Raw genomic sequence first — 26,282 nt, forward strand, 5'->3', positions numbered from 1 at the left:
ACATAGTTTTAGACAACAGCAGGAACTTTACAGCAACCTGAGAAACTAACTGAATCATATTTGATCAAATAAGGGAAAAGGCAGGTTGAGTGTAGGAAGTGTGTCTGGGAAACTGCTCGTTCCTCCAGGTTGTGGGCATGCTAAATTTGCATTGCTACTTAGAAGCCACAATATTGCAAAAAATTGGGCTCCATTCAATTCAATTCGATTTTATTTATATAGCACCAATTCATAACAGAAATTATCTCATTGCACTTTTCATATAGAGCAGGTCTACACTGTTCTTTTTTTATCATTTAATGCAACAGCTGTCAGTGCATTTAGTGAAATAGCTCAGCAGGCATTTTGTTATGTAACATCACCATACAACTGATATGACAAGTCACGCTGCTTTACCGCCATTGTATGTGTTATCATCATCTAATTACGTGACCTACCTTTATCAATGTCAAATTTGGCCTTTTCTCTCCCATCCTCCACTATTCTTCCAGGAAGAGATAACCTGAAAATAACATACATAGACCCAGATGGTTACAGTCACTAATAGCAAAGACAAACACCCCATTTGTTTGATCCTGTCAATTTGCTATTGATATTGAGACCGCTACCATGGTCAGAAAATAAATAATTGCAAATTCAAGTCTATGATAGATGGTGCTACATGATAAGCCCATGAATTAGCTACTTTCATCCATGCTAGGTCTCAAAAGGAGGTCCACAGTTGCATCAGTTTCTGTGTATTGGTTAACTCACCTGAGAAAATAGGGCTTAGCATAGAACTTGAAATCTGTTCCATCAATGAAGAGGTCAAACTCTGATGTTCTGGTGTAGGGTACACGGATGCTGAGGATCAGGTACTCGGGATCTTGGCTCAGGTCAAACGCAGGAGTTATCATTATGAATATTGATGTAATACAGACCTGTAGTATCAAAGACAGGAAGAATCTTAAGCTCCAGTTACAATGTATTGGATAACATTCCACAGGAGTCTGCCAGGCTGTTAGAATGAATGACGCCCCAGCTTACTATAGCATGCCACCTTGTGGTTGACTCTATTAAATGTCGTTATGCCCGATCACGTCTCCACAAGCAGCAGCCCACATGTGCCACACATGTGCCACAGTGAAAACTGTAAACAAAGCTTGTGTAAAACACAACGACTCGTTCCCTACGGCAGCAAGTTACCAAAGGTGTCTTTACTTTGGCTTAATATTAGCTCGTAACCCGCTCCTTCCGTTCTCTCTTTTTAAGAGAGATATTCATACCAAACTGCATTCGAAAATCTGTACATTTAAAGAGGTCTTACTTATAGACATACGTGTGGACCTTTAAAAACATTGCTTAACCCGTTTTACTAATTATAATGGTCTATTATTATGTCCGGCATAACCCTCGTCTAGCAAGAAGCATTTTTTTAAAGATATTTGCTACGTTACCGTTAATTCAGAGACGGAAGTTGGGGACTTGACGTGCATAAAAATTCTCTCATGGTCTAAATTTTGTGTATATTAACAGTTTCTTTAATGGCCTGCATGCATTCCGAATTTAACCATAGACTCTAATAATCAAAAGACATAAAGTGGTGATGAACGAAGCGATCATATTTGTTGATGGGCTCTAAGTCACACTGACTTGGTTTTTCAAATGAAGTTTCGTTTTAAGGTTAGCTCGCTACTAGCCTGTAAACTAAACTAATACATGATTGGTCTCCTCGTGTTTGGGCTAACATAGCACAGCAACAGTGCTAGCTGACATATTACGGTGCCACTACCCAACACTAAGGATACTTTTATTCCAGTGCGTACTGTGGACATGGACTGTTTAAATCCCATCAGTGACAGTCACTGAAACACAGGACATTTGAGATACAGTTAACAAAAATACACACTCACCAGAGAAACACTGACTTATCCCAACAAGCCTCACTGGAAGCGCTTGGATGTAGCGTCCATGTTTCACCGTAGTACAAAGTGTAAACTGGCAGTAAAAATGTTCGGGCAAATTTTGACAGGTACGTTAATGGAAATGTATCAGGATGTGTCGGTATAGCAATAAGAAATGTTTGTATGTAGGCCTAGTTTACCTGAGCTAAAGTGGCACACATTTGTTCCCAAACTGAGGTCCAGGGACTCATAAAGGTCCATCGGGAGGTGACAGGTGGACAAAGCAAAACCGACCATTAGTTTACTTTTCTCGCTTTCACAATTAATGTATGAAATACATACAAATTTAAAAATACTGAAAAACAAAACAAACAACAACAGTCTTAAACCAACAACCAACAATCTTCATTAATAAGTCCATTATCAGCCATGGTGGTGGGATGTAACTGTATTTACTCAGTTACAGTACTTGAATTAATGCAGTTTTGAAGCACCATTTGATGCTACTTCATACGTCTACTTTACTACATTTAAGAGGCAAACATTTTAGTTTTTACTCCATTACATTTATTTGCCAGATATAGTTACTAGTCACTTTGATTGATAGATTATTAATTTACAAATAAAAACCTATGTGTTTATAGAATATGAAGCATTGTTGCAAGTAGTTGAAATAAGATACACCACTACACGCCATTGAAATGCTGATGATAATTATTTCTTTATGAATGAAAACTGAAGAAAAAAATTAGATAAACAATACATATATTAATACCTCTCCTACTACGGACATATTTGAACCCTTACAAGGTTATTACAATATAATAGCGCGGTAGTACTACCATCATTACGGTAATGCCGCAGAAGCCCCGCCTCCGCCGTGTAATCCTCCATGGACGCTGAGGAGCTCCTCTCCGCTCTCCATCATCATCTGCAGAAAAATGCGAGCGGGGAGCGGTAACAAAATGTCAACTCGGGCTGCTCTCCCTCACGCGCAGACATGAGCGGAGTCCCGTCTGCCTCTTCCATCCGCAACAAGTCGCTCTCACCATGCGGATCCACGGCAAAGTAGTTGTGATCGCCGTGTGTTTCGGAGTTTTCCTACTTTTGTACTTTTTGGGGGGCAACGCCGCGGACGATCCGCTGTTGAAAGAAGTTGTAGAGGAGGAGGAGGAGGAGGACAGTAACTCTTCCCCGTCGCCCTCTGAGCTCGGACGCGATGTTGCAGCAAAGTTTGCGAAGAAATCCTCCGCCGGAGTCGGTGTGCGTGCGGAAGAGCCTCTCAAGAGGCGAAAAGAGGGGAGAGCGATCAGCAGAGGGGCCAGCGTGAATGCAAAGAGGTGAGGGGGAGTTTGTTTCTTTCTCCTCTGGCGATTTGCAGCCTCGACGGTGAGCCCTTTTTCCTCCACGCCTGTTTCAATTTGTGCACACCACTTGGTGTTGCCGAATCTCATCTTTCCTGTCGCTCAAGAGTTCAAGAGTGAGCGTGTCAGCGTTTAATCGTGCTTTGAAGCAGACGTGCTCCCTCCATCAAACAGCCCACATTGTGCTCAAGGACGCTGCCTTCACAATAGCCTGATCTGTCAAGGGACACTTTCAACATGCATATGGGCATCTGCTTGGCAGCATTTTATGTCCATAGTTTTTTTTTCTTTTTTTTCTTTCTCATTTATTTGACTATGAATCAAGCGGATTCAATCAGGGGCTGCTTATTATCTGGCTGAAATGTGAGTAGAGAGCATGACTAATGTGTTTAGGTGGAAATGTTGGCAGTATTTGCAGAGAGGAAATCAAACAACAGCACAACAGAATGACAAATCATTACTTCTAAATCTTAATCATTTGACCCTTGGGGTTTTCAGGCCTTTAATTAAATTCTCGCTGCTTTAAAGGGGTAAAGGTCACCTTGAAATACACAAATTGCAGTTAATAAGGACTACAAATGAGCACAGGCTGGTTGGGTTGGCTGTTAAATAGTTGCACTGCAACAGTGGTGAGATGTTACTGGAAACGGAAACCCATCCTGTTGACTGTTCTCTTGTCAAAGTCTGCTAAAACAATCTGTGTGCTAATGAAGAGCTTGTCAGGTGTGATCTGTCCTCTCTGGATGGTTAAAGAGAAGCTGCGCCCTGGCAGATGATCTGATCACCGTCCTTTCGCAGCCTCTCACATTTAGACAAAAAGGCCGAGTTTGTCAGTTGCTATTTCTGTTTCAAGGCTGGGGAAGCGTTTTTTATTTTGTCTTCCAGCTTTCTAATTTCAGCCTCATACGTCCCTCACGTTTCCTCCTGGGTTGAATGCCAGCGATGCCATAACAGCCACGATGTGGTTGTGGAGATACCCGCTCCGCCGGTAGGCAATAATATGTATTCTACTCCAAAGCCAGACTGGAGGTTTGGGACGCTGTTCGGTAGATAAAAGCCATCAAGGCGTTACATTGAGAAAAGGACCTTTGCGTCCTCCCAGAAACCACACTCCCCCATGTGTGCTCAGCACTGATAAGGGAGATGGGGTGGAAGGGGTCACCGGTGGCCGTACAAAAACACTAACAGGTTTGGAAAACGCTCGAGACTGATGGCTGCGATTAGGGGAACACACTGAGCATCTGGCCAAAGCCTTCAAAATGCTTTCTTCTGTTTAATTGCACGAGCTTATCGAATGGATGTTTGGTCGAGAGTAAAAAAGCCAGGGGAATCTGAACAATAGGGTGTAGTTTTCAAGTAGCACACATACAGCCCTTTGCAGAATAGTCAGTACTAGTGCTCTGTTAATGTGGATCATAGGGATAACAAGGATTTATGTATACATAGAGGGCTAAATGATTGATTTTCGGGCAGAAAGTCCTTAATGGCCAGGGCTGTCCATTGTTGCCTCTATAATTCAAATTACTGTTATTACATAGGTGTGTATATCTCCGCACAAACTGCCTTTTCAGGTCTGTTTTTTTTTTATATCTGCTGTTCGACACTCTTTTCATCTGTATATCAGAGTGGTGGACAGATTTCCTGTGCAGCATGCATAATAGACAAACATCCCTGTTTTTTCTAATCATATCATTTCCTCTTGACACATCACACTACTTCCTGTGGCCAAAAATAGAGAGAAGAGCTCCAGCCCCCCCCCCCCAGACCACAGTAGGCCGGGGGGGGGCAGACACCAATTTGAGACGAACATCTTAAGTTGACTAATCGATTAGTGAAAGGACAGAAAATTAATCTACAAAAATGCTGACAATCAGTGAATCATCATTTATCAAGTAAAAACGGTAAACATTTGCTGGTTCCAGGTTCTCAAATGTGAGATTTTGCTGCTTTTCTCTGTTTTTTTTAATTTTTTTTATAGCGTTTCAAACTGAATATCTTTGGGTTTTGGTCGGACAAAGCTATCAACTTGAAGATGTCACCTGAGGCTCTAGGAAATTCTGATGGGAATTTTTCGCTGCTTTTGAGCATTTCATACACTCAACGATTAATCGATTTGATCAAAAAAAAAAACATATTTAATTATGAAAATAATTGTTGGTTGCAGCCCTAAACATCAAAACCTGTGACTTATAATCCTCACAACAGAGCCGTTACCTGTAGGTTGCACAGTCCTTCACTCAGGTCTCTTTATGTTTCAGATGCAGAATAATACAGACGTAACCCCTCTATCTGCTTTGTTACATTGAATTAACGCCTGCATCTACAGGATTAGATGGATGTTGATACTTAGTGTTGAAACAAATCCCTTGCCCTGTCAGTTGTCGCAGTAAAGAAGTCACTCTCTCGCAGTGGCATTATGCATAGCTATAAAAACGTCATCTTGCATGACTGAACACTCTCTCTCTGGCTGTTTTGAAATCTCCCTGCTTGCCTGTGTAGCCTGAAGTGGTTGGAGAGAGGCTGCTTGTGTGCGCCTCATCAGGGGCACTTAAATCTGTCTGTTAGACTGGCTAACTCACTTTTAAATTACTAGTGAGTGAGTCACAGAGGGTGTGGAAGGAAAGAAACTAGAAAGAGAAAGACGTGCATTAGGTAGAATCCAACATTTCTAAGGAGCAGGGTTTGAAAGCTTAGAAAAGCGACAAATGATGCCAAAAAAGTCCCAGGTTTTCCTGGAAGGACAACGATAGCCCTTTCTTAACTGTTGCTGATCCAGCAAATGCTAAAACAGTTAGTTGACTAATTGATTAGCCGATCAGCAGCAACGTAATCAACTACATTTTGGATGATCGATTAAATGTTGAAGTCGTTTTCAAGCAAAAATGCCAAACATTTGCCCTTGCATTTGGTTTTGGATATTATTGTCTGAAAAATTGGGATTGGCATTTTTAACAAGTTTTTGACAGCTATAGGTTAAACAAATAATCGATTGAATTGAAAATATAAAAATGAAAATAATTTGGTGCTGGTGATTGCTTTCAATCATTTTAATCTCAGTCATTATTTGAATAGGGTCAAGTGGCGGTGTAGCGGCACGCAAAAGTTCACAGTTTAGTCTGATCATTTCTGGACCGTCGCAGCTTGGCCCTGTATTAGACGCATTCAGGTGCTGCTGTTGCCAGTGGTTAAGCACGTTTGATTTCCAGAGACATACCCAACTTCGGTTCAACAATGTCTGCACACAGTTTCGCTCTAATCCACCACTCTTTGTTCAGCGTCAATGTAACTTACTAGGAAACCCGACACTCTGTGATGACAGCTCACTTAAATGACCAGCTCTAGTTTCCCCATTTACAATCGCTATATGAGCTATGCAACCGGTCCAACTAGCACGGTTTAGCTAAAGAGTTCATGTTCAGCTCGTACTAAGATGAAGATCTAATTCAGATGTATTAGGAAAATGGGACAGTAATTATTTGGTTCATGTGGCGAACCGAAGAAAGCCAAAATACGAGAATGTATACGTTACACCCCTAGTATCCAGTACTGTTTGATGAATGACTGGATGGGTTTCACCTTCTTAGATCTATGATTTTTTGGTACATCACATTCAGTGATATGAAAGTAACTCTCTTTTCAAGATTCACAGATAATCTGGTTCTCATTAAAGATGAATCCGCTGGCTGTGGCTACATCAGCAACTATTTTTGACCAATCAATCGCTGAGTTTCTGCATTTTCTCTGCTTTGCCACGTCTCGGTGACTCGTTGAACGAAGTGCAAGCCATGAATCCAGTTACTCGGCCTGAAGAAGTGTCTGTAGGTATTATTGTCATGTGGTCTGACATTTTGTGCCTGTTTTGAAGAGCTAAATTCGGTTCTACCCCCCCTGGGAAAGGCATGATGGGTTTAATGGCTGTGACGCCTACTGGTTCAAACCAAAGTGAACATGAGTCCACCAAATGACCCAGTTATTTGCTGATTAATTAAAAGACTGCCAGGCGTTTTTACTCTTCACTCTGTACATGTATATTTTCCTTTGACGTTATCTTTGAAAGTGCTGCTTTTTTGCAATCCATACATGATTTAAAAGGTTTGGCTGTGGTGCTTTGTAGGCAGAGAGCTCCTCTTAAGCTCACTCTGCAGCCAGTAATGAATTCAATCCTTTTGTACCTCTTCTGTGCTTTTTGACTGCTTCCAGATGTGAGGAACAGTGCCATGACACAAAACAACATGTGTGCAGCTCATGCTTTATGCAACAAAGACATTTCTTGCTTTGTTTTGTCATCCAATTTTATGCAGGAATCATTTCAAGGGCATTTATTTTGCATGACTGAGTGCAACGTAATTACACCCGTGTAGGAGATATGGATTGCGTTTTCTGCGAGAAAATAGGAATGTGTGTTCAACAACCTTGACAAGAGCGTCAGCCTTTGACGCGTGGCAGACGGATTTCGCAGCACTTCTCATTCATCCTAATCTGCGGTTCATCATTGTCCCTCAGCCATGCAGAAAACGAAGTGTCCCCCTTGGAGACTGCCCTACAACCCACCTGTCAAATTTCACTCTTCTCTCTTCCCATCCGTTATATGGTAGACTCTTTGCTTCCTCCAGGCTCAGAGGAAATCCATGCCTTTTTGGAATATGCAGTCTTTAGTTGTAAAACCATTTGCCTTCCACTGTTCTCCCAAATAATGCTACACACTGAAGAAAAGCTTCTCTGTTCTCCTTTGTGTGCTAGTCTTCTCTGCCTTACGGCTATGGCAACATTTATGTTGAACATGTTGTTGTTACAACCAGCCCCATGCAGTGTGCGTATGTGGAAGACAAGCAGATGATGTCGGCCTTAGCTTCGGGCTCCCCCATTGCACAAATGTTTCCTTATCGTAGTGGGAGATACTCTGCACTTCTGAGTGTATTTTAACTCTACAGCAGCGCTAGCTCTGCAGAGAGAGCACATTTTTTTACATCACATTACATTAAAGTCCAGTGGAGCTACAGAAGAAAATAAGTGGTTGTTTGTATGTGTGTGGGTGGGGGGGTAGTGTTGAATATACGAAGGCACAGACGTCATGTTCTTGACTTTGCACCTTGTCTATCTGACAAGACGATGAATGCGGTGATCTGCTATTTTCTTGAATGCTTCACTTGTTTCCTCTGTCTTGATTCTCATAAAATCCCCAATGAATTTCTGTGCGGCTGACATGCTCACGAAGTGACGTGCCATTACTGTTCAACAGTGACATGTTGACAGGTGAGGAGAGCTTACATGTGCTGCTGTGCTCTGAGATATATTTGCCCGATACAATGCATTTCGGTTTATTAACTATTTATTCTACAATTTTTCAGCATTCTATGGGGAATATCGCAACCTGAACTCATTCTACTGCAAGATTCTGGTCAGATTGTGTACAAAAATGCATATACTGTAAAGCGAGACTTTCAAACCTCTGAAAGAAGTTACAAAACATACTTCCTCTAACACTGAAAAAGTTGTATTCATAAGCAACTAAACACACCCTTGCTCAATTCTGTACACTTTTGCTGCTACAGTCTTACTTGGTCTGGTATGACCAGTAGCTTATGGTGACTTATGTTAGCTAACGTTAGCAAACTTTATTCAGCCTGCTCGCTGAACTCTTTTCTACTATTACATTGTGTTTTAGCATTTATCATTATCCTGTAACTGTCACTTGCTTAACTGTTTAGCAAAAGTTAGGCCTGCACAGTCTTAAGTTTTACTTGAAATCTCGTAAATAAGGCTAAACGACTGTTTTTAATCAGAATCGCATTATGAAAGAATGCAGTTTGTGAATCGCAAGAGCCTCGATTTAAATGAGTCTATAATTCACATAATTTCTTAGCAAGCTAAAAGAAAGATTTATTGTGCAAGTCAGCAGAGGTGGAAGTAACGAATTACAAGTACTCAACTTACTGTAATTGACTTTTTTTGAGTATTTTTATAGTCAGTAATTTTACTTAAGTATGTTTTAAATGGAGTGAAGTAGTTTGCTACATTTGTACATCCAGCCGTTACGGAGTAAATAATCTATTTTTGCTTTAAAATGATCAACGGAAGGGAGAAAAACTGACTTGGGCCAGACACCAGGAGTCCGACTCCGAAGAAGGAGAGCTCCAGTTACACATAAAAATAAGTCGTATTTGACATACTAAATATCTCTGGAACGCTGCATGTTAGGGCTCCGGTGCGATCGTAATCCAGCCTTGAACTGCAGTGTCTTTTTGGAGGCTTAGAAATAGATCCACAATGATAAATCCGACAGTGAATGTCTTCTGTGATTATTTATCAATTCTTCCGTGTTGAAAACAGTTATTATTGTTGTTAGCCGTCTACCGGCAGCCACAATGCCTTGGGTTGAGTCTGTCGACCAATCAGAGGCTGTGTTACTGACTTGTCGACCATTCAAAGGCTGTGTTTCTGACAGGCCATGTGTGTGGAAGCTCTGATCTCCCTTTAATTGTAACTGGGAGCTGAGGGCTACAGATTACACAATAAGTATGGGATGCATGTGTAAGGTAACCTTGGCAAAATGTGGTTATTATAAAAATCAATGTGGAAGTAACTAAGTAACTTTTGCTTTGAGTACTTTTTAAGTGACTTTTTACTTTTACTTGAGTCAATTTTTACACATACTTTTACTTGAGTACAATTTGTGACAGTACACCTACTTGAGTAGGATATGTCAGTACTCTTTACACCTGCAAGTCAGTAAGACATCAAAACTATGTAGCTGTTATCAATAAATATAAAGCCACTTTAAAATGTGAAAATTAGTAAGTAATGTCAAGTGTACTACTAACGTAATGCCTTACTACTGTAAATGTGAACTAAATCGGTACATTTTTCTATAGAAAACTAGCCAAGTTTACTTAAAAATTGAAGATGTTGGTTTGAAAAACAAATAAACTGCATAATTATATGTGTTTATTTTTATGTGAAAACAACATTAATTTGTGATTCGGTGATTCTGTAGCAAAAGAGTTTCCCCTCGGGGATCAATAAAGTATTTCTGATTCTGATTATTTGGTTTAATATTATGTAGACCACCAATACAAACCCTGGGTTTAGTTTTTATAAAATTATCGCTTTTAAAATCGCAGTCACAATGTTGGTCTGAAATAATCAGAATTTAAAAAACCTGCTCTAATAGTTCAGCCCTACTTCTACCCTTATAGTTCTACCACTGAGTATATAATTACAAATGCGTGTTGAACAGCTGAGCTTTGCTCAAATACCTATCTAAAATTGTCAGTGGTTACGTTGTCATTGAAATATGTGAACTACAAAGACATGTGTATAAGGAATAAGCAAACACATCATTTTCCATTTGATGGAATCATGCAACCAGAAAAAATGGTGTCTTGGGTTTGAATGCTATCTTTGCTACAAGCGTGATATCGCTGCAGTGAAGCAGATAAATGCAGCATTTTTTACAGTGGAAAAAAAAAAGGTTTGTTCAACATTTTGAAGCAAAAGGGAATTTTAAGGGGATTTTAGGGAGCAACTACCACTGTAATGTGTTCCAGTGCTGTTTTATAGGCTTTTCCAAGTATAGCAGGAAGTGCTGAATTGCTGTATGAAAATGTTCATGAACACGTATGTGTACGTATCAAATATTGCCACAAATTATCAGAATTTGGTGGCTTAAATAAATCAGAAATATGGCTATAAACCCTCAAAATTCAATCAAACCTAATGTGGATTTTTCAAATTACAGTTTCTCTTTCAGTACTTTGATTTTGTATGCATGTTTTGACTGAAATATAGACTGTTGTAGAGTACAAATTGCTCTTCGCAAGCTCTGCGGCACACAGGCCAATTTACAGGCAATGAGTGAGGGAATCAAGGTTTGTGGAATCAGTATTTGTTAGCAGATCCAAATCCCTTCCCACAAATGGCCTTGGCCCATTTAGATATGAAAACGTTGTTGGGTGAAGAAAAACTGCTCATCGTGCACATCATTTGTTCAATTTAGTTTTCTCTCTGTCCTTATTGTTACATTGCATTGAAAAGATACTATACCAGTGTGTTCAGTTTAACTAAACTATTGTACATTTGTTTTCTATTCTTGTACTAGACTGTTAGCAGTTTAGTATACTTTTCATACACGTCTTTTTGTATTTATTTTTTTAGTAAATCACCAAGTAATGTGGCCCGACCTCTGATAAAGCGCACACGGGCAGAGGAGGTCATGCACCTGGCTGTGGTGGCCTGTGGGAATCGTCTGGACGAGACCCTCACCATGGTCAAATCAGCCCTCCTGTTCAGCCTCAAGGGGATCAAGTTTCACATTTTTGCTGAGGACCCTTTGGCCCCGCAGTTTAAAGAAAGGGTAAGAATCCTGCAGTGGCCCGATGCCCAAATGTATACACTGCAGATTTTTATAAAAAGGCGCAAGATCAAATGTGATACCACAGAAACCTTTACACTCTTTTTGGTTTATTTTCTATGCATACTTCTTTAGTGACTCCTCTGACTTCTGATTTAATTCACCGCATGTTAAACATTCCCCTTCTCTTTGTAATAGATGATATCAAGATCAGAGCAGTTTTAACTCTGCCTCTCTGACTCACTCTACTACAGACATATAACCCTTTTTATCTCAAGTCTGCGGCGTAATATATCACCGAGACACCCTGCTTTTCTCCAGTACCATGTATCACTTCAAAGTCACCTTTACAGAGGTGCCTGGCATGATTTTGATTAGTTCCGCTGATATTGTAACTAACAGTCTATTAACATCACTTCAACTAATCGACCTTAAGCAGCACCTAAAACAGCTTTAAATCCAAACTCTAAACCTGTGAGCTTGCCTTCATGTGTGTAGTGAATTATTGCCATGTGTTGAAAATCCCCTTGTGGAAGACAGGGAGTCGTGGTAGTCAAGCCCTAGCTAATAGGGCACATATGCTGGGTATGTACAGCAAGGAGCTTATGTCCGGCCACAGTGTTAAGAGACGTGGTGTATGCGTGTTGAGGGAGTTAGAGAGGTTGTCCATCTCCTTAGATTTTATTTTTTATTTTTTTGTCCTCGTCAGCACAAACCCTGCCAATCGCTTGCAGCGCTCTCACTCTTTTCAGGGCCAAACTATTAAACTGATGATTATGGAGGGACTCGGCGCCTAACAGGTCGGATAACACAAGCTTCAGCGATGCACTGTAGACTTTAAGGGGGTGCCTTCCCTTGTTTAGACTATAGCTTTTTAATAAAACAACAGCTGGCGGCTGCATGTGTTCCAAGCAGAACCACATAGCACCACGAGACATGACTTCATTGTTTTAAATGGACGTCTTTACGCCCCATTTTATGTTGATAAGTCTGTGAAAACAGAAAAGAGAGATTAGCTTTCAGAATAATGATTGTTTATAATGGCTCTTTCTCACACACTTTTCCTTACTCAATCTTTTAAGAAGGCCATTAGACACTTCCTCTGTATAAAATGTGATGTGTTGCTTTACTTCCAGCTGAACCAGTGGCCTCGCTCCGTCTCAGCCAAGTTCCAGTACAGTATCTACCCCATCACCTTCTCTGTGGGGAACGCTGACGAATGGAAGAAGCTCTTCAAGCCGTGTGCTGCTCAGAGACTCTTCCTCCCTGTAAGGCTGCAGCACTTACCTTCTCTCATATCCCCACCATGCATAATGGCATTAATCCATTTAATTTCTCCTTAAACAGCATTTTCCTACCCTATATTTTATCCCAGTGCATGGTTCTAGTTAATTACCCGTGTGCTTATTGATGATTTCACACCTTTTCAGCAGCATTTACTTAACAAATAAGCAGTCTCCAGAGACTGAATCCAGTAATTTCATCAAGGGAAGGTTGTGCTTGGCTATTGATTTTCTTTTTCTGCTGGTGTTCGTTGAAATAACAGCCAGCTTACTTACCATGTAATAAACATATTGCAGGTCAGACAGATCCATGTTTTCTCTCACTGCAAGACAAACAATGAACATTCACTATTGACTTTATTAGGAATACCTTTTGAGAATCTTTCTGCCTCTACAATAGTCTGAATTATTTAAGGGCTGCATTGGTCTGTCCTGATTCAGTACCATCACGTACTTAGGTAGATGTTTTGGAAGTTAATGCTGCAAAAATCCAAATCTATCTGAACTTAAAAGTGGTCTCTTACACTCCTTTTACACCAAGCTTTCCGCCTAGCTTGGACATGGGTTGAGTCAACTCAAGACTAGGGTCAGACCTGCAAATACATTGTGGATTCCCCAGTGAAGAAATTGTTTGACATCTATGATACGCCTTTTCCACTATGGAAACATAACAACCTGTAACTTAAGGTATTGTAGCCATTGTCATGGGTTCTGCTTTTGTTTCCACTGTTCTCCCCCAGAAGTGTTTCAATATACAGATGGTCTTTTGATTAAGAATTTTTTTCCTGCCTTGTTATTTATTCATCCATGTAAACTGTAGATTTTGGGCGCAGTGTTGAGGACTACACTACTAGTTTCATTACATTTCCTAGTAGGGCTGTCACAAAAGTCAAGTTCGAACGAAGTCAAACTAACCTGCCCCCCGCTTCTCCTGAAAGAATACCAATGGGCCGCATATCCTTGCATATCAATCATGCTCTTATCTTATGGCCTTTGTACAAGCTTCTGGCGAGGGTCCCGAGGATGAGTGTGGTGAAAAGTAGGCAGTCAGACGAGGTTCTACAGTTGACGTTGCTCCACTCGTTTGTTGGGAATTTTGCCATCCAAGGTGAAGAGCCCGAAATACTTCCACACACTGCTTCAGATGCTTCGGTGTCATGATTATCCAATCAGCAGGGCTTTACTCGCTAGTGTCCTCCATTTTTATTAGCTTAGTTTAGGTCAACAGGGCATGCCATAGGTCAAGCTGATAGTGAATTATAAGAACATCCTCTGCTGGACCACAAGGGTAACTACTTCAAGAGGTCTGTACCACTTCTAGACTGTAAATTATGAATTTGAACAGGTCATTTCAGTTTGAAAATGTAATTTTTTTCCATGTTCGAAAAAAAATACTGAAAAACATTTCCAGTAGTGAACTATTTATTCCACTAAGTAGTGGGGCAGTGCAACCAAACACTACATCTGAATATTTTATTTTTTAAAAAAAGCTCAGAAGTGACTGTGCTGCTTCCCACAGTCTGTTCTCCACTAGAGTCTTCACACGCACCTCCCCATGTTCTGAGTCAGGAGAGAATCCAACAGCGGGCTGGTTTGATGGTATGGAGCAGAGAGAGAACAGAACCGGCAGCCGACTTGTCCCGAGGGACCACCTGGCTCTGGAAGTCTGGTCTGGTGCCGTTCTCATTCACTCTCTGCTCCTCTCTGTCAGTCTCCTACTGTGGGTGGGGCCCTTTTCATTATTTAATGATACTAAAAGTCATTTCATGTAAACATGAAAGAAAATTAATATATTAGTGCCACTTAATCTGTTGTTGTCTGTCCCACTTGCCTACCAAATTGCGCATAAAAATGAAGATGTTTGACCTGGTATTGAAAGCTGTGTCACCTGTAACCAAAAGTTTCCAGTTTGTAAAACTCAGTGGCACAAGGCAGAACCTAGTACTAAAATCTTACAGGTTCTTAAAGTTCAGGTTATGGGAAGCTCCATGTTAAGTTCCCATTGTAGAAAAATGCCCATAGGTTACAGCTTTGACCAGCTTTCTGTATTGTTTAATTTACAACACTAAACTATAGTGTTCTACCTCAATCATTTTTAGTGGGTTTTACGATACTACACAATAGACAATACATGATTTATTCATTTAAGGTTATCATGGATACGAGCTTTAAGAGAAAACTTTGATCCTAATTATGTGGACAATCCAGTGTGTTTTTGTGGTTTATAATCCATTAAGAGTGTAACCACACCTTTTGCAAAGCACCATTTATATTGACAGAGAAATCTGAGAGCCCAATCCACAGTGGCTATTACTGCATAGCTGCGGATATACACACACATAAAAGTAGGTTGTTGAAACAGTGGGTTACTGCTCTGTTTGGGATTTCTGGTATTGATTGCTGCTTTGTCACACACACCAGCACCCGCTCCTCGCTGCTGCCAGCAGCATAATCCAACAAAAACTAACAATCCATGGTCAAACACACTGCAGCATAGTGATGTGGTTTTTTACTACCACTCAACTCTACCCATTGGCTTTAAGTGGTTCTGTCTTTATTGACCCTGCACCTCAGACTTTATCATTAGCAGTGTTGTAACTCTGCCATAGAGGCAGCCTGAATCTCTGTCTGTCTGTGTTGAATATTCTAAATGACATATTGTGACTGGTACAGATCCATTTTGTGACAGTGTGTGCTAAACAACGAAGTAATACAAAATGTACTCTGTCCATATGCTATATACTGGGAAGACACTTTGGCTGTCTGAAATATAGTTTAAACTCTCAAAGTTTCTCAGCTCTGAAGTCTGGCTGGTGGTGGAAGCAAATCTTATCTCAGCCAGACTTGCCTTGGAATTTAATGACAGCACAATTCATCAGTGGATACAGGAAGTAATTATCTCATCTTTAACTCATCTTATTGTTCTTAGCAGACAGTGGAAGTCAGCATTTTCTCCCCCCACTGTAGCCCGCAACTTCAATGTTTGATTATCTAAGATGCTCTTCCGCAGATAACCTCTGTCATGATACTGACTTATTATCTTCATCCTAAGTTGTCAACTCTTTCTGAAATCCAGGAACTGGGGAAATTGTTTAATGGTGAACTATATTCGAAGTCCCTTAAATCATACTTTTTCCACACTCAAACATTTAGTTTATCTGATCTGGACTGAACCTCTTGATGCTGTCTGCATGGTTTACAGTTTTGTTTTATTAATATTAGAGATGCACTGATATGGAATTTCACGGCCAAAAAATGTGAAGGGAAAAATAGATAGATATATTTTTAGACAAGACAAGTTTATATTTCTAATACACACCAATATTTAGAGAGCCTTCACCATCCCTAGAATAAAGAATACATTAATTGCCAAATGCTTGCTCATGGTGGGATTTGTTGGGTCTCTGTAATTAATATTATAAAGAGTACAATCTAGACCTGCTCTATAGGAAAAGTGCAATGAGATAGCTTCTGTTATGAATTGGCACTATATAAATAAAATTTAACTGAATTAATTTATTGTAAACTTGTTTGTAAAATATGTAGTTTCTTTTTTCAATATGTAGACTAATTAATGTTAGACCATATCTCCTTATTGACAAGCATGTATAGGTTACCAAAAGTATTAGAATAACTTACTCTTGTACTAATAATTGGTTAAGCCCTTGGACTTCACTGTTTCGAAAGTCTGCAAGCCATTTACAATAAACTGGCTAACAGCTGTGTGGCACCATCCATCCTCTCCTCTGTCCTCCTCCCTCTGCTGCGGATATGAGGAGACACAAGGCTGGACAGGTACAGCTGGTAGAAGGGAGAGGCTAGTTGGTCTCAGCCTCAAAGTCAACACGAGTTCAGCTAATTTAACAATTAAATAACAATTCGCTATTAACATAACAAGCTCCGTATGGCTGTGTAAAACATAGCGACTGCAAGGCAGCAACTTGACTGCGGGCAGAGCGAATTTCTGCAAGTTTATGTTGTATTTTGTATGTGCTATGCCCTCTAACTGGCTTCGCTATTGGTTAACCCCATTGAGGGGCCTTGGCACCCTGAAACAGATTTTTGCACTCACCGCCCAGGAGTTAGCATCCACATACTGTAAAACACCAGCACACCCACTGTTCAACTCCCTTTTTTACTCAGCCACCTTGAGTACAGTCACAGCACTAAGCGAAACTTTTGTCACCCTCCAGTGTCGCTGAGATGTCGAAGTTCTAAGGAAGATGACCAGCGCGTCTTTGAGAGAGTTCCTGCGTTTCCGCTGCGTATTTGACGAAATACCGCACGCTTCTGCCACTGCTAGGCTAGCTAGTGACGCAGCCAGAGCGACTAACTGGGCTAACAGTAGCTACATCATGACTTCTGCTATCTGTTTTAGCACTAGCTAGTAATACTGCTTCCCTCGCTCGACCGCAGTCTTTATTTGCCCTGTACTTTTATTTATGACCAAATACCTGCATAACTAATGGCATTCCCATCAGCCTCAGCTGTACTTTGTGTTTTGCTCTAATTACGATATATTAGCATGCTAACATGCTAAACTAAAAGGTGGAACATGGTACACATTACACTTGCCAAACATCAGCATGTTAGCAATGTCATTGTGAGCATGTTAGCATGCTCATGTTAGCATTTAGCTCAAAACACCGCTGTGCCTAAGTACAGCCTCACAGAGCTGCTAGCATGGCTTTAGACTATTACTTTTGTTAAAATACTGAAACTGTAGGTTTTGTTTAATGTTGAATCCCACTTTTCCCCACGATGTTTAGTTGATCTGATCTGAACCGAACCTGTTAAGGCTTTCTGCATAGTTTATAGTTATGTTTTATTAAAGGAGCAGTGTGTAGGATTTAGTGGCATCTAGTGGTGAAATTGCAATTTGCAACCATTTGAATACTGCTCGCCTCACCCTCCCCTTCCAAGTGAAAGGCCCTGTCTAGAGCCAGTGTTTGGTTTGTCCTTTCTGGGTAGAAACATGGCGGTGCAACATGGCGGACTCCGTGGAAGGGGACCCGCTCCCTCTGTAGACATAAACAGCTTATTCTAAGGTAATGAAAACATAACGGTTCTTATTTTCAGGTGATTATACACTAATGAAAACATACATGAATATTATTCCATTTCTGTCAATAGATCCTCCTAAATGGTCCTTTAATATGTGAGTCGCTTTTTGGGAGAGCAAGCTGGGGAGGTGCACCTTACATGGTAGAGATAGTGTAGTAGGTCACTGTGAGAAAATAAAGTATTTTTCCATGTAAAAAGTATTTGAGACTGTGTACCAACAGCAGGTTAACACTGTCATGATTTTTATGTATTTAACTTAATTTTTGAGTATTACATTTTGTAATCATGCCCATTCTAGTTCTAGTTTAGATGAAAGATTGAGGTCTTGAATATTCTAATGATGACTTTAATTGTGTCCTCCCAGGTCATCCTGAAAGACGTGGACTCATTACTCTATGTAGACACTGATGTGCTGTTCCTGCGGCCCATGGATGATATCTGGAGTCTCCTCAAGTCCTTCAACAGCACCCAGCTGGCAGCAATGGCCCCAGAGCACGAGGTCCCAAAGATTGGCTGGTACAGCCGCTTTGCACGCCACCCTTTCTATGGAGTCACAGGGGTCAACTCTGGTGTCATGCTGATGAATCTCACAAGGATCCGCAGCACAATGTTCAAAGTAAGGTGAAAACATAGTCATTTTTCCTCACACTCTGATCAGTAGAATGCTAAAGTGAGCTGTGATTTCCCTTTTGCATTCTGAAGGGTTTTTTCTATGAGCTCAAGTCACAGGTTGAGTGCTCTGAGTGGGCCATGATTGAAGCTTTCTGATTACCACGCTAGCATCACAGGCTTCTGCCCTCAGAACTCAATTTAGCAGCTCTCCAGCTCATAATACTGCCAGCACATTGCAAATGGAAGTGTGAATGTAAATGTGCTCCTTCTTTGATGATGTGTTTTTGGAAAAAATGCTGCTCTTGAGCTGTTTGCGAGTGAGCGTTGTTGGTATTTCAGAACAGTATGATCCCCAGTGGCCTGTCATGGGAGGATCTTCTACATCCACTCTATCAGAAGTACAAGAACCACATCACCTGGGGAGACCAGGACCTCCTCAACATTATCTTCCACTACAACCCAGGTGCAGTAATTTTTACTGGTGTACATCTACGTACAATGATCATAGAACATATTATTATCACACTGAAAAGACATTATGTGCCGCCAGAAAGAGGCTTTAAAATGCTCTATCGAAGGTCCACGAAAGGCATAACCAAAATATCAAACTGTGTATATCAGTCCATTTTGAATTACTAGTCTGCACACTTTCAACACAGCAGTTTCACACTATCAACATGTTCACATAAATTGTGTACATAATGAATGTGGATCAGTCAACACATGAGGCTGTGGCTCAAGGCAACAGCAGACTTCAGCAGCAGACTGAGTTCCAGCTGCAGCAGCCAGATGCGGGCATTAAGTGCTCAGAGCCATCAGGAGAGCTGGCATCGCCGGTGTTTGCTTGAAAACACAGTCAATGAAGTGCTTGTTTTACATGGTACGGTTTTGAGCTCTCTGCTATCTCCAGATAAATATTCAAGTTAGTCCATAAGCATTGTTCTGACCTCTTTTTGCTTGTACTGCAGTCAGGAAAAACTGATGGAATTTAAGGGGAATCAAATGGATCTGATGGCATTCAGATTCATGTGGTTTTTAATTAAAAATTTAAAAATGTCTGTATATTTGTATACTATTTTTACATCCCATACCCAAGGACCAGAGCTTATTAAATATACTACCATATATAATATATCACTATAATGGATTTAAATGCACATGCAACATCTGTGATTTCTTTTTATATTTGATGTTCATACATGCAGCATGTACATGTTCCCACCTTGCAGCTGCAGTTTAGTAACCATCAGCCATTGAGCTGTTGTACTGGAGCACTTGATTGCTTTGTTCAAGCGCACCTTGCAGTTTAAAGAATTTAGTATGTTTTCAGAAGTCTTTTTTTGCTGTTTTTATCTGGGTGCAAATAAATAATTGGATGGGTGGAGAGAAACAATCAAACTGACACACTATACAGAAGAGGGTGATGACATTTTCCTAACTCTGTCCCCAACCAGTCGATTTTCCATCCTACATTCTTTTATATTGTTTGCATTGTTTATGTGTGGGACACCCACGCCCTCTGGAACAGAACTGGGCTGTGTAGCAAAAATTGCCACAGTCACAACTTCATATCACAGAAAAATGTTTTGCCATACACATCCATTGCTATGAAAAACATTTCCTGAACGTCACACTTATTCAGGACATCACATTTTGAACCATTAGGTGCAATATGCTCTATATTCAAAAACCAACAGTCTGATATGCACTTTATTTGTGTGTGGGGCCAGTCGACCAGGTGAAGCCAGAGAAAGACTAAAACACATCAGCCTTTGAATGCAGAAACCTGAAAAACTCTTGCCAGGTACACGCTGGGTGAGGAACTTTCTTTAGAATGAAGGGGGTTCTACGCTGGAACACTGCATCCAACATACAATTTGTGTTTTTGTCCAAAGTCCTCCAGACAGAAGTTGTTGTAGTTCAAGTTCTCGATCCAGATTTTTTCTAGGTGTTTTGGGGAATCAAAATAGCAATCTACCAGTCACAAACCTGCCTTTTGAAACCTATATGAGTTACTGTCCTCACTGTGTCCTAGCATCATATTTGACATGAGATACAGTGTTTGGTGTAATATATAGCGATGATGTGTGCTTGTGTGTTGTTTTTTTTCCAGAGTGTCTCTTCATCTTTCCCTGCCAGTGGAACTACAGGCCCGATCACTGTATGTATGGGAGTAACTGTAAAGGGGCTGAAGAGGAGGGCGTGTCCATCCTCCATGGCAACCGTGGAGTGTATCATGATGACAAGCAGCCAGCGTTCAAAGTAGTCTATGATGCAATACGTGATGTAAGTATCTCCGTAGGATATTCAAGTTTTACTGACACAATAGCTATTAATGAATAGCGGCCTCCGTTGAAGCTGCACATACACTGCGAGGTGGTAGATCACTCAATAATATAACGTTAATGAGCTATTTCATTAGTTTTAGTAAAAATAATATTAAAATGTAATGTGTAATGTAATATATATATATATATATATATATATACATACAGTGGTGTGCAAAAGTGTTTGCCCCCTTGCTGATGTCTTATTTTTTTGCATGTTTGTCACACTTTAATGTTTCAGATCATCAAACAATTTTAAATATTAGTCAAAGATAACACAAGTAAACACAAAATGCAGTTTTAAATGAAGGTTGTTATTAAGGGAAAACAAAATCCAAACCTACATGGCCCTGTGTGAAATAGTGATTGCCCCCTAAACCTAATAACTGGTTGGGCCACCCTTAGCAGCAACAACTGCAATCAAGCATTTGCGATAACTTGCAATGAGTCTTTTACAGCGCTGTGGAGGAATTTTGGCCCACTCATCTTTGCAGATTTGTTGTAATTCAGGCACATTGGAGGGTTTTTGAGCATGAACTGCCTTTTTAAGGTCATGCCACAGCATCTCAATAGGATTCAGGTCAGGACTTTGACTAGGCCACTCCAAAGTCTTCATTTTGTTCTTCTTCAGCCATTCAGAGGTGGACTTGCTGGTGTGATTTGGATCATTGTCCTGCTGCAGAACCCAAGTTCGCTTCAGCAACCTTCATTTAAAAACTGCATTTTGTGTTTACTTGTGTTATCTTTGACTAATGTTTAAATTTGAATGTTAATTCCTATGCCCAATTCATTTCCATTAGCCATAAACACCTTAGATGGGAAACAGCAGAAAAGTTTTAATTCATGTGTATTTATGACACTATTTTATTTTATTGATTTAAAATGATGACATGAACATAAACAAACAAACATCTCAGTGAGATACTGATAATAGAATTATCTCAAAAGAGTGGCTGCAAAAATGGAGCATTTCACAGCAGACATTTTGACATGTTATAGCAGAAAAACACAGACGTAACTAATCCCATTAACAATGGCTGCATTCCATTTAGGTGTATCAGTTCCAGGGCCCTGGTATTATCCATCATTAAAGTTATTAGTGGCACATCAAAATATCTGCCGTACATGAGGTCTACTGAGGTTGTGCATTGGAAGAGTAATATAATGAATAATATTATAATATATATATATATATTATTATTTGAGTAATAAGCCCAACTTAGTATAAAACTGGCTTTGATTTGTTAGTGATTTATTAAAGCAAAGGCCGGGTTATTTAGAGTAATTATGAGTATAATGTGGCTACAATGGATGCAGCTAAACATTGTCTACAAACATTAACACCTATACAGCTAATTTTCCTACCGAGCCCTTCAAACGTATTCAAACCATATATGGGCGATGTGAATGTACCTAAAATATAGAGGAACAAATGCACTCTGCACCATAGGAACATTTTGGTAAATACACTTACTTACTTTTTAACCAGAGTCTGGTAAAAAGCTCAATATAAATTTCAACTTCATCCTTCCTAATACAGTCTGACACGATTAGCCTAGCTTAGCACAAAGACTGGAAGCAGAGGAAAACTTCTAGCCTAGCCCAATCAAAAGTGAAAAAATACACCTCCCAACAACTGAAAAGCTATTGATATTAATCCTTTCATATGACTCTAAATGCAAAGAAGCATATTTCTGTATATTCCTTTAATGACTTCAGTTCAGTTAAAGAGCAGCTTTGAGTATTTTCTCTGTGATACAAATTCTCTCTTGCTTGCATTAAACAATCTGGGTCAGTTTTTAAATATAGAATTTGTTTGCTCCAACAGCAGAGTCAGTTCCCCCCTGCTCTGCTGCGATAAGCCTCTTAAAGACGAGCTGGGTCATAATTTATGATTAATACAGAACACCACCACCTCACCCTACCCCTGCTGACGGAATTTGTAAATACCATTTAGTCTGTGATATGTTCCATTAAAAAACCATCAAACTGCAATAGCTTTGGGATCAGAACTGACACAGGACAATTTCTATGTTCCTGCAGTTTCCCTTTGAGGACAACCTGTTCCAGTCGCTGTTCTACCCCATCCAGACCAAGTTCCTGGACACAGTCAACACCCTGTGCGGTCGGATTCCGCAAGTCTTCCTCAAGCAGATAGAAAAGTCCATGAGGAAGGTGTTTGAGGAGAAAGTGGTCCGACACGTCAGGCCGCACAAATAACTGATTGAGAAATTGACTCCCTAGTTTATCTGACAACACCAAGGACCATCTTTCTGTGGATTATGTGTCATACCAGCGTCTCCCAGATTGTCGGCTCTATGTTTGCAGTGTATTCAACACATAACACTTCCTGGAATGGTCTTATGGACATTATGATCCTCTAGTGATGGGATGGGTAATAAGCCTATATATACAGACAAGCATACAGTGCTGGTCAGTGATGCCGTAGAATAGGTTTGCCTTATTGTTGTCTTAAACTTGCAACATCCCAGTTATGTACGGTGATGAAATGTATGAGAATGATGGGGAAAAAAAAAGACTGCATGAATTCTTTTTTGTCAAGAATTATAAAAGTATCAGCTCTTCATCTCAAGTGTAGGCTAAAAGCAAAATCTAAGGCATACTGTATGTGTGTCAACCGAGCATTTAACAAAAGTACCTACCTTTATTTTTCCTCATGAACATGGCATACACTAAACAAAGTCAGCTTTGGACGTTACTACTTGAAGTTGTAGATTCATAAACCACTCGCCACATGTGAATGTTTTACCAGCAAATAACTTGAAATGTGAGCCTGTGTGAATGAGGTGCCAATTCTGGTCTGTTCTGCAGATGCCAAATGCCACTGACAGTATTAAATACAGCACAACAGAGGAAATATGGACTTTTATGTTACATACCCAATGTTAAAATGCACTTTCAGAATGATATTAGGACTGGATTGTTGTTTGTACATAACATGTCCACATTAGATGCTAAGTGAATCGAAACCAAAAGTGCTAGCATTTAAAAATCGTAACATACTACAACTGATTAAAGTTGCAATCAAAGTGATTCAACCCTGCTGAGTATGTAAGAGTTTACACATTAAAGGTTTTCTGAAGATCTAGAATTTTTATAAATAACATTTGCATGAGTTGAGTGACATAATCAAATTGATAATGAACTTGTGTAACACATTCTTTCTGAGTCGCAGGATCTTTTTGTAATACAGGCCTGTCATAATTATGAAACCCCTATTTAATAGTGCTGTTTTTTAATCACTTACTAGTATGTAAGGCTACCAAATTGTTGCAAAGCACAATTAAGCTTTTGAAAAGTCTGTAACAACATTGAATTTGCTTCAGCTGTGATACAGATATACATCCTCCCTATGCCGGTGTTCAAGCTGAGTAGCAAACGGCAAAGAAAAAGGAACTGTCTCAAAAGCTAAGAGAAGAAATTATTTCATTGCACCAAAAAGGCAATGGTTACACGAAGAGATCCAAGACACACCTTCCAAGAGACATGGTTGACAGCATCATACGCAAGTTTAAAACTCCTGGTACAGCAGCAAACCTTCCTGAGCGTGGAAGAAAGAGCAAAATTTCTCCAAGGTGAATCAGACATTTGAAAACAACAGCTGAGAAAAACCCTCGTGTTACTGCCAAAGACTTGCAGGAGGACCTGATGAAGGCAGGTGCAAATGTATCAGTACAGACTATAAGAAGAATACTAAACTAGCAAGGACTTGCCCGGGAACCTTGCCACACTTGATTCTTGACCAAAAAGCACATTAAAAAAAAAGTCGACTTTGCAAGAAAAAATGTGGATAGGCCTGTAGAGTTCTGGGAGTCTGTCTATGGAGCGATGAGACTAAACTGGAACCGTTTGGACCCATGGATCAGCGATGATTTTGGGGTTGAATAATTTTGCTTACGTGCCTTTTTGGAGAAAATTTGATTTATCTTTAGTACTATTAGTAAGCTCAACATTATGTTTTCAAAAATCACTCAAATATGTATTATGAAACTTTCTTTGACTGTTTACCATGGCCTTGATATGTTTTCATTGAATTTTATTCACATCACTAGACTGTCTTGCCAGGTTAAGGGATTGAATAATTTTGATTGCAACTGTATGTGCCATATAAATATTCTCGTCTGCCATGTTTACTATTACAAGATAATGAGTGGTATAGACGTGTGTGTTTGAGACGGTATGGTATCTTAGTTTGTAATATGATGTATGGCCTGTTGTGAACACATGGATCATATGTTTTAGCAGCAGTACTTTCAATGTGGTGTAATGATCTAAATATATCATTCAAACTGGAAACTGAAAATGGCTGTACAGTCAACATGTGTTTCTAAATAAATCAATGCAATGTACTGAGTCTCATTTACATATATATGCAATTTATGAGGACTGAAATATACCAAAGCAATTTATACGGATGAAATGCATTCTTCTCAGAAGTGTTAATTATGCAGTGAGGTAAGACACATTTTAGGTACGCTCTGTTGATGCCTGACCAATAGTAAAGGTAACTGCTGCATCGCAACACGGAAGTTTTGCCTTGACACAAGCTCCTGCATTTATATTTAGTTTGGTTTGACAACAATAATTTGCTAGTTGTTTTAAAACTGGACTTTAACTGAATTTACCACTGTATGTTTTTTGCCAATGGCTGATAGTAGTTTTTTTTTTAATTTCATGTCAATTTCAAACTTATTTGTTTTAAGATATTTTAATGTTGGGGGGGAGATAACAGCTTGGGAGTCCCCTAATTCAGTCCCTTAAGGGTTTCAAACCAATTTAGTCCTTTAAACCCAGTTTCAGTTCCTGAATCCATGTCAGGGGCCTTGGGAACAGCATATTAGCTAAACCAATAAGGCAGGCTTATATACAAAACAGTACAGTACATTGGCTGCAATATTAAGGTCAAAAAAGCAAAGCCAATTAACTTCTGTGTACAAATAACACTCTTATTTCTCTACCAATGTTTAGATAATAGAAAGCATTGGGCAATATTGTCACAGTTGCACAATACTATTCAACGGGTTATAACGTCTTAATTTTTATCAAATAAGTACATGTTTGTAGTTCTGGTCTTGCATGTGTTTTTTTTTAATGAAAAACACATCTAAGATACACAATAACATAATACATAGTTGACAATTTTCCAGACCTGCTGACAAAAACCCGTTCTAAAGAGGAAATTGTGCTGCCTGTTGCCTGTGTTGATAAAATATGATTTGTGATTGTCTAAACTCCTTCCACAGAACCAAGCCCATACATTGGACCATGTGGATTTGTGTGTGTCTGTGTGTGTGTTTTAAACAAATTCACATTATCAGGTAGGCAGATATAGGAGGGAGCACAGTAGTGTACAGATGTGTCAACATGCATATAGTATA

General features: G+C 39.8%; 2 protein-coding genes across 3 annotated transcripts in view; one reads left to right on the forward strand and one right to left on the reverse strand.

Annotated features, from left to right (window-relative positions):
* The window catches only part of shq1 (SHQ1, H/ACA ribonucleoprotein assembly factor), a 32,749-nt gene extending 29,887 nt beyond the window's left edge, over positions 1-2,862 (reverse strand). The window contains exons 1-3 of one of the 2 annotated variants that reach the window (XM_044165785.1): positions 2,726-2,862; positions 754-920; positions 438-502 (exon numbers count right to left, since the gene is read on the reverse strand). In XM_044165785.1, the coding sequence (XP_044021720.1) occupies positions 438-502; positions 754-920; positions 2,726-2,731 (238 nt within the window). In that variant the 5' untranslated portion in view covers positions 2,732-2,862. Of the gene's footprint in view, positions 1-437; positions 503-753; positions 921-1,892; positions 2,046-2,725 lie in introns of those variants that run through there. The other variant, XM_044165795.1, reaches the window with a different exon arrangement.
* Positions 2,863-2,931: 69 nt separating this feature from the next.
* gxylt2 (glucoside xylosyltransferase 2) lies at positions 2,932-25,253 on the forward strand. Its single transcript, XM_044165808.1, has 7 exons — positions 2,932-3,223; positions 11,402-11,600; positions 12,734-12,865; positions 18,309-18,560; positions 18,896-19,019; positions 20,670-20,842; positions 22,927-25,253. Exons 1-7 carry the CDS (start codon positions 2,934-2,936, stop codon positions 23,101-23,103), a joined length of 1,347 nt encoding a protein of 448 aa, XP_044021743.1. The 5' UTR covers positions 2,932-2,933; the 3' UTR covers positions 23,104-25,253.
* The last annotated feature ends 1,029 nt before the right edge of the window (positions 25,254-26,282 follow it).

The sequence above is a fragment of the Siniperca chuatsi genome, linkage group LG2 (genome assembly GCF_020085105.1).
Source record: "Siniperca chuatsi isolate FFG_IHB_CAS linkage group LG2, ASM2008510v1, whole genome shotgun sequence".
Classification (NCBI taxonomy): Eukaryota; Metazoa; Chordata; class Actinopteri; order Centrarchiformes; family Sinipercidae; genus Siniperca; species Siniperca chuatsi.